The sequence below is a fragment of the Chiloscyllium plagiosum genome, chromosome 31, assembly GCF_004010195.1.
Source record: "Chiloscyllium plagiosum isolate BGI_BamShark_2017 chromosome 31, ASM401019v2, whole genome shotgun sequence".
Lineage (NCBI taxonomy): Eukaryota > Metazoa > Chordata > Chondrichthyes > Orectolobiformes > Hemiscylliidae > Chiloscyllium > Chiloscyllium plagiosum.
The window spans coordinates 15,220,793-15,232,715 of NC_057740.1; the positions used below are offsets into that span (position 1 = coordinate 15,220,793).

Genomic DNA, 11,923 nt, shown 5'->3' on the forward strand with positions numbered 1-11,923 from the left:
CGAGATTTGATAATGACAAAAAATAGGTGCTATTATGTTTAGCAAAGAAAAGGGATTAGTTTTGTATGCACCATCAAATACAGTGATGGTGATGCCACCTTACCTTTAAGCAGCTTTGAGGAGCTTTAGAAACCAAAGAGATACCACAAGGTTCCTTGCTACTGGAAGCCCATATGTTTATGATCAGAAGATTGAATGATGAGATTTGTTGAATGAGCTTTCAGTTGTGTTAAGCTGCTAATGAGAAATGGTTTTTGTACAGTATAGCGTAGAACATTTAGTTGATGGTGATTTTAGCTTTTATTGAAAAAGCTTTAAACTTGTCATGCGTGCAAACGTTTACTCACTGGGAAACTTACATAATTTTTGAAAATAACTGTCAGTCCCATTATTAGGTTTGTAAAAAGACTCTAAGAATTCTATGCAGTTCCTTTGAACTTTTAACAATTGTGGATTTTACTTGAAGCATGTTCCAAGGATTCCAAGATGTTGGAAAATACATAAAGATTCTACTCACCTCAGTGAACAAATTAACCTGAAATATCGATCCGTCGTTGCCTCCACAGAACAGACAATATTCACAAGGATCGAGGGTCACAGATATGATTCCGACGTCAAACAACACAGACAGCAGGAGTTCTCCACAGCATAATTCCCAAAGCTTGGTGGTTGAGGGGGGAATAGATAAAAAAAACTGTATTAATATGGAAATGATTTAACTTCAGAAATTCTCTAATGTCTTGAGTAGAAGGAAAGTAGAATGATAAGGAGGGAAGGAGAGGGGGTAGGGGAAGAAAGGATGGGGAGAATATAATCTTCAACCAAAGATTTGAATTGTTGTATTGTAATATGAGACGGTGGGAAATTAGCTAGAATTTGTTAAAACAAGCAAAGTCAATATGTTCTGCTGCATTCATATTCTGGAACAATCTGAACAATTAGCTCTGCAGCATTACCTCAGATTCTGGTTGATATTTAAATAATTCAGCAATTTCAACAGCAGTTGATGCATGCTTGTAAACGCTCACTTTGTGACTGCTTCTTGCCAATATACCTTCTTCAGTACCTATGCAGATCAGTGAATACAATCCTTTGCTGTCTGCACAGGTGGAAGTAGCTGCCAGTGCAGAAAAAATAAAACACAGCTGCTTCCAACCTCAATGTCTAGTAATACTACTCTTTCTATTGGACCTAGTGCCCTCTGGAGGCAAGTACAACTTATTCACTGTTGTATGGCTGTGATTAGAAATGCATTTTTAACAAAACCATATCTCTGGGTGGCATGTGAAATAACTCCACAAAGTCTGGAATCTTGTCACCAAGTCACTATTTTATTTACATGAGCATAGTACTTGATACTGATCCAGCTTTCTCAGAGTGAACAGAACCTCCGACACTCCTGTTTACATCTGACAGCCAGGGCTCCCTGATTGGACAGTTTAATAGCCCCAATCAGGGAACTTCTATTCTCGGCTGATTCCAGAGATGGCATACACAGTCATAGACCCATAGAGATGTACAGCACAGAAACGGACCCTTCGGTCCAACCTGTCCATGCCGACCAGATATCCCAACCCAATCTAGTCCCAACTGCCAGCATCCAGCCCATATCCCTCCAAAACCCTTCCTATTCAGATAGCCATCCAGATGCCTTTTAAATGTTGCAATTGTACTAGCCTCTACCACTTCCTCTGGCAGCTCTTTCCATACATGCACCACCTTCTGCGTGAAAAGGTTGCTCCTTAGGTCCCTTTTATATCTTTCCGCTCTCACCTTAAACCTATGCCCTCTAGTTCTGGACTCTCCCACCCCGGGGAAAAGACTTTGTCAATTATCCTATCCATGCCCCTCATGAGTTTTAAACCTCTATAAGGTCACCCCTCAGCCTCTGACTCTCGAGACCAAACAGCCCAGCCGGTTCAGCCTCTCCCTATAGCTCAGATCCTCCAACCCTGGCAACATCCTTGTAAATCTTTTCTGAACCCTTTCAAGTTTCACAACATCTTTCCGTTAGGAAGGAGACCAGAATGCATGCAATATTCCAACAGTGGCCTCACCAATGTCTTGTACAGTCACAACATGACCTCCCAACTCCTGTACTCAATACTCTGACCAATAAAGGAAAGCATACCAAACGCCGCCTTCACTATCCTATCTACCTGCGACTCCACTTTCAAGGAGCTATGAACCTGCACTCCAAGGTCTTTTTGTTCAACAACACTCCCTAGGACCTTACCATTAAGTGTATAAGTCCTCCCAACTATTGGCCCATCTGATCAAGATCCTGTTGTAATCTTTGGTAACCTTCTTTGCTGTCCACTACACCCCTGAGTTTGGTGTCATGTACAAACTTCCTAACTATACCTCTTATGCTCACATTCAAATCACTTATATAAATGATGAAAAGTAGTGGACCCAGCACCGATCCTTGTGGCACTCCATTGGTCACAGGCCTCTAGTCTGAAAAACAACCTTGCACCACCATCACCGTCTCTCTTCTACCTTTGAGCCAGTTCTGTCTCCAAATGGCTAGTTCTCCCTGTATTCCATGAGATCTAACCTTGCTAATCAGTCCCCCATGGGGAACCTTGTTGAACACCTTACTGAAGTTCATATGGAGAGGTTGACTTGGTTAGGATTGTTTTTGTTGGAGTTCAGATGGGGGGGAGGGGGGACCTCAAAAGAGACTTATAACATTCTAACACAGGGTACAAGCAGGGAGGATGTTCCCAATGGTGGGTGCATCCAGAAATAGGAGTGACGGTCTGAGGTTTTGAGGAGAACCATTTAGGATGGAGATGAGAAGACAATGTTTTCACCCTAAGTGGTAAGCATTTGGAATTCATTACCACAGTTGATGCCAAAACATTGAATGTATTCAAGAGTTGGCTAGATATAGCACTTGGGGCTAATGGGATCAAAGGTTATGGGAAGAAAGCAAGATTAAGCAGGATGATTTGGACAATCAGCCACGATCATGATCGTGGCTCAGTAGCTAGCACTACTGCCTCACGGCTCCAGGGATGCGGGTTCATTTCCAGCCATGGGAGAATGTGCAAACTCCACTCAGACATTCTCCCAGTCTGTGTGGGTTTCCTCCGGATGCTCCGGTTTCCTCCCACAATCCAAAGATGTGCAGGTTGGGTGAATTGGCCATGCTAAATTGCCGATAGCATTCAGGGATGTGTAGGTTGGGTGCATTAGTCAGGGGTAAACGTAAAGTAATAGGGTAGGGGAATGGGTTTGGGTGGGATACTCTTTGGAGGTTTGGTGTGGACTCGTTGGGCTTGAAGGGCCTGTTTCCACACTGTAGGGATCCTATGATTCTATGAATGGTGGAGCACACTCAAAGGGCTGAATGGCCTTCTCCTATCTTCTATGCTTCTACGAGGACCACTGAGCTGACCTCATTACAATCACTACACCCTGCTTATGATATCTTCCCAGAACACCAGCTGGAAACCGATCATAAAAGGATTAGGCCATTTGCTCTTCCAGAGTCTAAATTAGAGTGGTGCTAGAAAAGCACAGCAGGTCAAGCAGTATCCGAGGCGCAGGAAAATCCTGGTGAAGGGCTTTTGCCCAAAACGTCGATTTTCCTGCTCCTCAGATGCTGCCCTACCTGCTGTGCTTTTCCAGCACCACTCTAATCTAGACTCTGATTTCCAACATCTGCAGTCCTCACTTTTGCCCATTTGGTCTTCCACCCTGTTCTGCCATTCAAGAACCTATTTCTGTTTATACTTTAAATGCATTTACTTGTCTTTGCTCTATTTTCCTTAGTACTCTTACCTAACAACAACATTTTAATTGAACCAACATTTATAGACTTGAGAGAAAAAATTGTTCCATTTCATCATAATGTGTAAAATGTGCTTCCTGATTTTACTTTTTAATGCTATCTTTCAACTCGATCACCTTAACAAGCACAAGGGGATACACGCCAAGTATACGTAAGCTGTCCTCAAAATTAAAGTTAGTTTGCACCTGTTTGCACCTATCCATCCTCACCTCTATTCTCCTTCCCTGAAAGCTCCCCAACTGCTTTTTACGCATTCATGGTACTTGGATGCGTTGTCTAACTAACATTTATTGCCCATCCCTGGTTTCCTTGACATCAGTTAGGAGTCAACCACACTGCTGTCAATTTGGAGTCACATGCAGATAAGGATGGCAGGTTTCCTTCCCTAAATTACATTAGTGAATCACATGGATTTTTATGACAATGGACAGTTGTTACATGGCCACCATTAGGCCACCTTTTTAATTATAGTTCAAATTTTACGATCTGCCATGGTGGAATTTGCACCTATGCCCTCAGAACATTAGCCTAGTAGTCTGGATTATTCATCCAGTGACATTATCACAATGCCACTTCCCCATCTCCATTCCTTACCATCATCCCCTTTCTTCCTGTACCCAGTGTGCCCTACCCTCTAACCTTACTTGATCCAAACACTGCACGTGGTCTTAACCAGCTTGCTCAATGCCATTGGAGATTAGGAATATAGGAACAGGAGCTCAGAGTCTGTTCCATCATTCAATGATGGCTGATCTGGGCCTAATTACGCATATTTGCCTTTGGTCCATATCCCTTAATACTTTTGCTCAACAAAAATGCATATATCGCAGATTTAAAATTAACTGATTCAGTACCTGATTTAGCAACTGATTCACGTTTGTCAAAGAGAGGTCCAAACATCTACCGCCCTTTAATGTGTCGAAATGCCTTCTAATATCTTTCCTGAATAGTCTGGCACTAATTCTCAGGCTATACCCCCTCATTCTAGAATCCCCAACCAGTGGAAACAGTTTATCTTTATCTACCCTGTCTTTCCCTGTTAATACTTTGAAGTATTTGATCAGGTCACCCCTTAACCCTCTAAATCCTGGAGAAAACAAACAATTTGTACAATCTCTTCTCATAATTCAACCTTTTAAGTCCAGGTATCATTCTTGTAAACTAATATTGTACTCCAAGGTCAATATATCCTTCAATTAATGTGCCACCCAGATCTGCTCACGGTGCTCCAAGTGGAGTCTAACCAGGGTTTTGTATAACTACAGCATAACCTTTGCATGTACTCCAGTCCTCTAGATGTAATGGCCAGCATTCTACTAGCTTTCTTGATTATGTTCTGCACCAGTTTGTAACATTTTAAAGATCTATGCATCTGAACCCCCCCGGTTTCTTTGGACATCCACTGTATTTAACTTCACACCATTCAGAAAAAAATCATGATCTCTCCTTTTACAGTCCAAAATGGATTGACAGGTTTATTTTTGAAAAGGACAGTGCTTAAAATATTTGAAAGTGTTTAAAATGCTTGGAAATGAGCACAAAATTGAGACAAAGTGAAGATCTTTCTAAAAGCCATGCTAAGTGTGACAATCTGAATGGCTTCCATCTACAAAGTAATATTTGATATTTGTAATAAGTTTCTCTTTAATTGCTCTCAACTGTAATACTTCTGTAAAGACTGCTCCTCCGCTCCTCCCCCCAACACATACACACACAAATAATCTTTCATTTATCTAGTTTAGAATTTCAGTCCTGACAATACAGTAATCAAATTCAGTCTAAAAATAATTATAAACTGACACTGAAGATTCTGGTTTACACTGCGAATGACAATTTCATTAATGTCTCTGATAAATAAAAACCGAATTGAAATTTTCATTTAATGATTGACAGAACATGTCAACTGCCTAAGCTCTCTAGTGCGTGGGAGGACTTCAATTAATAGCAACTTTTATTGCCCAAATAATAGCTTTCTAAAAGTGCTTTACAGTATATGCAATGAATTAAGTTTTAAGTTATAAAATCTGGATAGTTCTGTCTCAGTCCGGGTCTAGAAAGCGGAAGCATTCTCTCAGCTGCTAGTCGTAGGATTTGAACATTCTCCTCTCCCATAAAATCAGCAGTCTCAAAATCTAAAAAAACTGTTTCTACTTGAGAATACAGGGGTTTCCACTTCTGGTAAGAATACAAGATGCAATGATGAAATGATCCTGTACTAGAATTATTGAATTCTTCTTTTGTTCCTTGCTTTCAGCTAAATGGCACTAGCCACAGAGTTAAATAGAGAAAATCAGCAGCAGAGATTGCATGTACTCATCCAGTCTCCCTGTACAGCCAACAATGCGCTTCAATGAAGCGCAGTTACATTAAATCTACATCTATGACTTTGCAGCAACTACACTTATTTGAATCTGCTGCAATAATACTGTATTCGGAATTCATCTTGCAACACAAATGGGGCAATTTGACACCAGTGGAAGTTGCTCAGCAATATCATAGGTAGTATTTCATTTGGATTCCTTCGGCAACATTTGACAAAAACAGACAATGGTCCACATAACAACACACACCAGCTCAATACAGAAAAAAAAAGTCTTCCTGCAATAAAGTGAACATGCAGCCACAATCTTCAATGCAAATTTTAAATCTGTTTAGACTAATTTATGTTTCAGTAACACTAATTTAAACTTGAAGCTTTGCACTTAACTGCACATTAACCAAAATGTGATGATTTTGCTTGTGGGAGTATTGATGAAATCAGTGGTCTGTCAGAATCAAGGATAGAGTATACCAGGCTAGACGAGTTTTCAGGTAAGAAAGCCCAAGTTTCGATCTATAAAGTCTTCTGCAGTGGGGGCATGTTGTGTGAGAAAACGGAATTTGTAATTCTGGGTTGGTTTCCTTCTCCTTCCTCTGCCATTGCTATTCCATCCCCCAGCTTGAATGAGTCTGAGCTTCTTTTGGGGTGGCTCAGTGGTTAGCACTGCTGCCTCACAATGCCAGGAACCTGTGTTCGATTCTTCCATCAGGCGATTGTTTGTGTAGAGTTTGCACGTTCTCCCTGTGTCTGCATGGGATTCCCCTGTATGCTCTAAGTTTCCTCCCACAGTCCAAAGATGTGCAGGTTAGGTGAATTAGCTTTGCTATATTGCCCATATGTAGGGATGTGCAGGTTAGGTAGATTGCCTTGGGAAATGCAGATTTATAGGGTAGTGGGGTGGTTTGGGTGGAATGCTCTTGGAGGGTCGGTGTGGACTCAATGGGTCGAATGGCCTGCTTCCACACTCTAGGGATTCTATGATTAAATGTTATTCGCTGAGTCTTGAAGTGGATTGTGCCTTTATAGACTTGGAGGTGCCACGTTGAGTTGTCAGCAGCTTTCTCCTCCCAATTATGTCAACACTGCTGTTAATTAGGGTGATCTAGATTGCACCCTTCTACCCTTTCTTTTGGCTACCCATTAAGTGTTAGCCAACAAAGAGAACCTGCCATGAGAAGCTGTTCTCAAGTATCCTATCCATTGGAGTTGCTTCTTCAGAGCAGTGCTTCAAGGCTAACAAACGTAGCTTCACGGAGGGACACTCACAATGGTCCAACATTACACCCATTTGATCTCCAGGATTTGATGTAAGCACTGCTGGTGGAAGTTCTTAAAGATCATAATGTGATGTTGATAGACAGTCCAGGTTTTGCTGCAGTAAAAGGAAGATGGTCACAACAGCCTTAAAAAAACAGAACAATAATATTGTGGGAGCATCATGATGCAGAAAGCAAATTGACAAAAGGGCGACAAGCTGCAGTGTTACGTGCTCTAAAATGAAATTCACTATTATTGTACACATCAGGAACACCTATTCTATAAATGGAATGCCAAGGATTTATTTTAATTTTGTCCATTTTATGTATATTGGCCTGAATCTTCTGTGGAGCAACAATCATTGCTTGTTTGTAGCTTTTCTTGACATCTCACCTAATCTGACGCTATTTAATGATTCTGATCAGGTGTTTTCAGCCCAGCATCTTCAAAAACATGGGCTATAGAAATTCTCAAAGAGCTTTGCTGCAGTTCTGGAGCATGAGAGAGTGGGAGAAGGTGCAAGAAATAAAAATGAGAGAGCAAGAGAGAGAGAAAGTGGAGAAAGAAAAAGTAGAGTAGAAGCCAAAGGAAAACATTTCATTTATATTGTGATTTTCATGATCACAGATTTTACTGCCAAGTACTTTTGAAATATAGTCACTGTTGGATTGTAGGGAAACTGTGCACAGCAAGATCCTACTGAAAGACAGAATCCATGGCAATGTAGCATATAAACAAATTGGATTGTCAAAATAGACCACATATTCAAGTTCTTTGGAGGCTTGTTCTCTATTGGATCATGAACCGGATACCAGATGTGGAATGTTACTTGTAAACATAAAGATCCCTTCCACTTTTCAATAGACTGACAAATTCTTCGTTGCTCCACATACAGTTTAATATGAACAGGGGAAAAATGTATAATAAGAATGCTATACCATATAAAACGGAAGGTATTACTCTTCTCTTTAAAATGACAAAATCTAATTGCTGTTACATAAACCTCAGTTGAGTTCACACAAATGTCAATCACAAGGTCACAACATTCTAGCTAAAATATTTTATGTTCTGAGAAGATTTTGTTTCTAGCATGAGGACATGATATATTTACATAAGCAGTACAGTAAATCATTACAAATTACATACGAAAACAATCACTTCTAAATGGGAACTGAATAACTTCTCACATCTTAGGTTTTTAAATCCACATGACATAGATGATTTTTGATATTGAGAAACACTTTTTCAATGCCATAGAAAAATTACGATTGCATACTAATATAGAGATGGCATAAATAATTCATCAGAATGGAATTGTACAGCAACCAAAGAAAAGTCTCTAGGTAGGCTGGGAGCAAGTAACATTAAGGAGAAAGCACAGGACACCAACAATTACTGTCAAATATACTGTAAAGAAATGGGTGAGATGCGAGGGTGAGAAGTCTTATCATCAGAGTCCCAAAAGCAACAAACATGATAGTACTGACAGAACTAAACCTTAACAGATAGTTGGAATGGTAGAACAGGAAGTTATTTGATAAGCTACAGAAAACGTCAAGTGCGTAGGAGTGATGATCACCAAAAGTCTGTCCTGGTCCAACCATGTTGATGTTACACTCAAGAAAACGTAACATCGCCTCTCTTTTCTCAGAAGGCTACGGCACTTCGGCATGCTAGTAAAGACTCTTACCAACTTTTATAGATGCATCTTAGAACGCATTCTATCCAGATGGCACTACTCTGCTCAGGACATTCAAAAAACTACGGAGATTTGTGAACATAGTCCCAAACATCATGCAAGCCAACTTTCCAGCCATACTTCTCAATGCCTCGGGAAGGCAGCCAACATAATCAAAGACTCCTCCCACCCCAGTTATAATCTCTTCTAACCTCATCTGTTGGACAAAAGATTGAAAAACTTAAACACCGGTATCAACAGATTCAAGAACAGCTTCTTATCTGCTGTTAATAGACTTCTAAATGGGCCTCTTAATTTTTAAATTTAATGTTGATCTCACTCTTCATGCTCCTTCTCTGCAGTTGTAACAATGTATTTCTCACACTGTTCTATTACCCTTATGCACTTTGTATGGTATGATCTACCTGTACTGGATGCAAAACAAAACTGTTCACTGTACCGAGATAGATGTGACAATAACTCAAATCAAAAAAGAAATGCTTGCACAAAATAATCAATTATGCCCATCGTTAAAATTAAAAACTTGCGATACCAGGTCCATTAATAGCCTGGCACATAATTCTAGAATTAAAACAGAGAAAGACTAAAATTTTACTGATATCTAAGTTTGCAAAGGACAATGCAATTGCAAAATTGTGCAAAAGGCTGTGATTGGAGACATTTGAATTGCATACTTGCTGCACTTGATTGAAACAACTCCCAATTAATCAATTTGATGAAGGTTTCAGCAGTCATCTCCAAGTTTAAAAGTTGAGGAATCCCACTTCTGGATTTGAATATTTAACATCAGGTGATACTGTAGTGCATTTTTAAGTTTGTACAGCAACACCAGAGCAAACACTAAATTGGTGAAATTAATGATCTAATGATACAATTCAAAGATCAGAGAGTTCTCCAAGTTTTCTGGCTACTCCTCCCTGAAGCAAGATAAATTCATTTATCACTGTAGGTGCAACAATTGAGGTGCAAAATGTGTTTCGTATATCAGACGAATGCTATGAGATACTCCATCAATACAAAAAAATGTGATGTACGAGTATAAATATTTCATCACATTCTTAGTGAGTTATATATTTATAGTGCATTGAATAAGCCAGTGGTCAACTTTAAATACTTTTACAAGTTAGCGCCAAAGTCCACAGAAGTAAAAGTATAGTGCAGCAAGTTGGTATTTGACTTCAAAATGTTTCTGCTGGTCTCAGACAAATTCATGAACTGCAAGATACTGAACAAACATTTAACTATGTGACTGTGAATAAGTTAGAATTTTTGAGTTATCTTTGGAATTTTAAGTGAACACTACTCCAAAAGTGGTCTCACTGATGTTCTGTACAATCTCAACATAACTTCCATTCCAAAAGATTGATCAAATAAACTACTAGAACACATGTAACTGTTGTTGTAACTTTAGATTTCTTAAGTACGAAGCATGATCTGTTTAGGAAATAACTTTCTAATTTATACCACTGATAGTGCAATTACTAATTCTACCCTCACCAAAGGGAACTGCATCTAAAGGACAGCCATTTGGAGTCAATTCTCAGAATTTCTTCCAGCGTAGTTGGGGGAAAGAACATTAGGATGGTTCAGACAAAAGGCATTCCAGGGCACATCAGCTTTGATTCACATGTTTTTAAACACAAAAGTTGAGAATCACATTACAAAGGAGCAGGCAGAATTGGATATTTCTTGTGCGAGATTATCAATCACGCAGCTACTTGCAGCATGCATTTATATTTTCATTTGCTAAATTAAAACAAAATCTCATTGTATGTTCAAAAACAGGAAGGGTTCACAGAAGTAAGGAGCCATTCAAAAGGTGTGTGTATTTGCTCACTTTTATTGAATTCCAAATTCAACATATTTTCAATTTTCTACAAAACCAAAAAAACTGCACATGCTTAACCATTGTTTAGAATCAAAAAACATAAGTACTCAAATCCAGAATCAGTGATACTTGCTCAAATAACATATATTCAACAGTAAGAATGTGAACAGAGTATTATCAGCACAGTCCATGCCACCTCTTCTGCCCAAGTAATCATCTTTCAATGTGTGAACCTAGGACACCCAGAGGAAGTGGCGAACCAGAGTTACATCTGATCTTGCCCTCTCCTACTGTTGATAGTTGCAATTCCAAAAGTGTTACTTTATAGCTGAGAGGAGTTGTAATGTTGGATCACAGCCCTTAAACATTATCACTGCTTTTCTCTCTCCACAGACACCGCAAATACCTGCTGAAACATTCCAGCACATTCTGCCTTTACATCATTGAGTTGTGCCCTTTTTGGCACTCTGTGCTTGCTAGGAAAAGAACTAGCCTGGAATTGCTTAGTCAGCAGAGGCAACATGGTTCTCTGAAAGGAAGATCATTGTTGACAAATTTTTCATGGTTCTTTGGTGATGTCACAAGCAGGGTGAATAAAGGGAAACCATTGGATTTCCAAAGGGCATTCAATAGGATGCCACATAAAAAACTCACCATAAAAGTTATATTTGTAATGATAGTGGATCTACTAATTAATAGGAAACAGATTCAGGATAAATTGTAATTTTCAACAAACTGTAACAAGTGCAGTACCACAGGAAACCATGCAGGGGTCTCAAATATTTTTGTTCCATATTGACTACTTGGATCAAGGGGGTAAAAACAATGACTGCAGATGCTGGAAACCAGATTCTGGATCAGTGGTGCTGGAAGAGCACAGCAATTCAGGCAGCATCCGACGAGCAGCAAAATCGATGTTTCGGGCAAAAGCCCTTCATCAGGAATAAAGGCAGAGAGCCTGAAGCGTGGAGAGATAAGCTAGAGGAGGGTGGGGGTGGGGAGAAAGTAGCATAGAGT

The 11,923-nt window shown here is 39.7% G+C and overlaps 1 protein-coding gene across 1 annotated transcript in view; it reads right to left on the reverse strand.

Annotated features, from left to right (window-relative positions):
- wdr18 (WD repeat domain 18) overlaps window positions 1–11,923 on the reverse strand; it is a 217,438-nt gene that overhangs the window by 118,963 nt on the left and 86,552 nt on the right. The window contains exon 6 of the mRNA XM_043721023.1: window positions 518–661. Within this exon, the coding sequence (XP_043576958.1) occupies window positions 518–661 (144 nt within the window). The remainder of the gene's footprint in view (window positions 1–517; window positions 662–11,923) is intronic.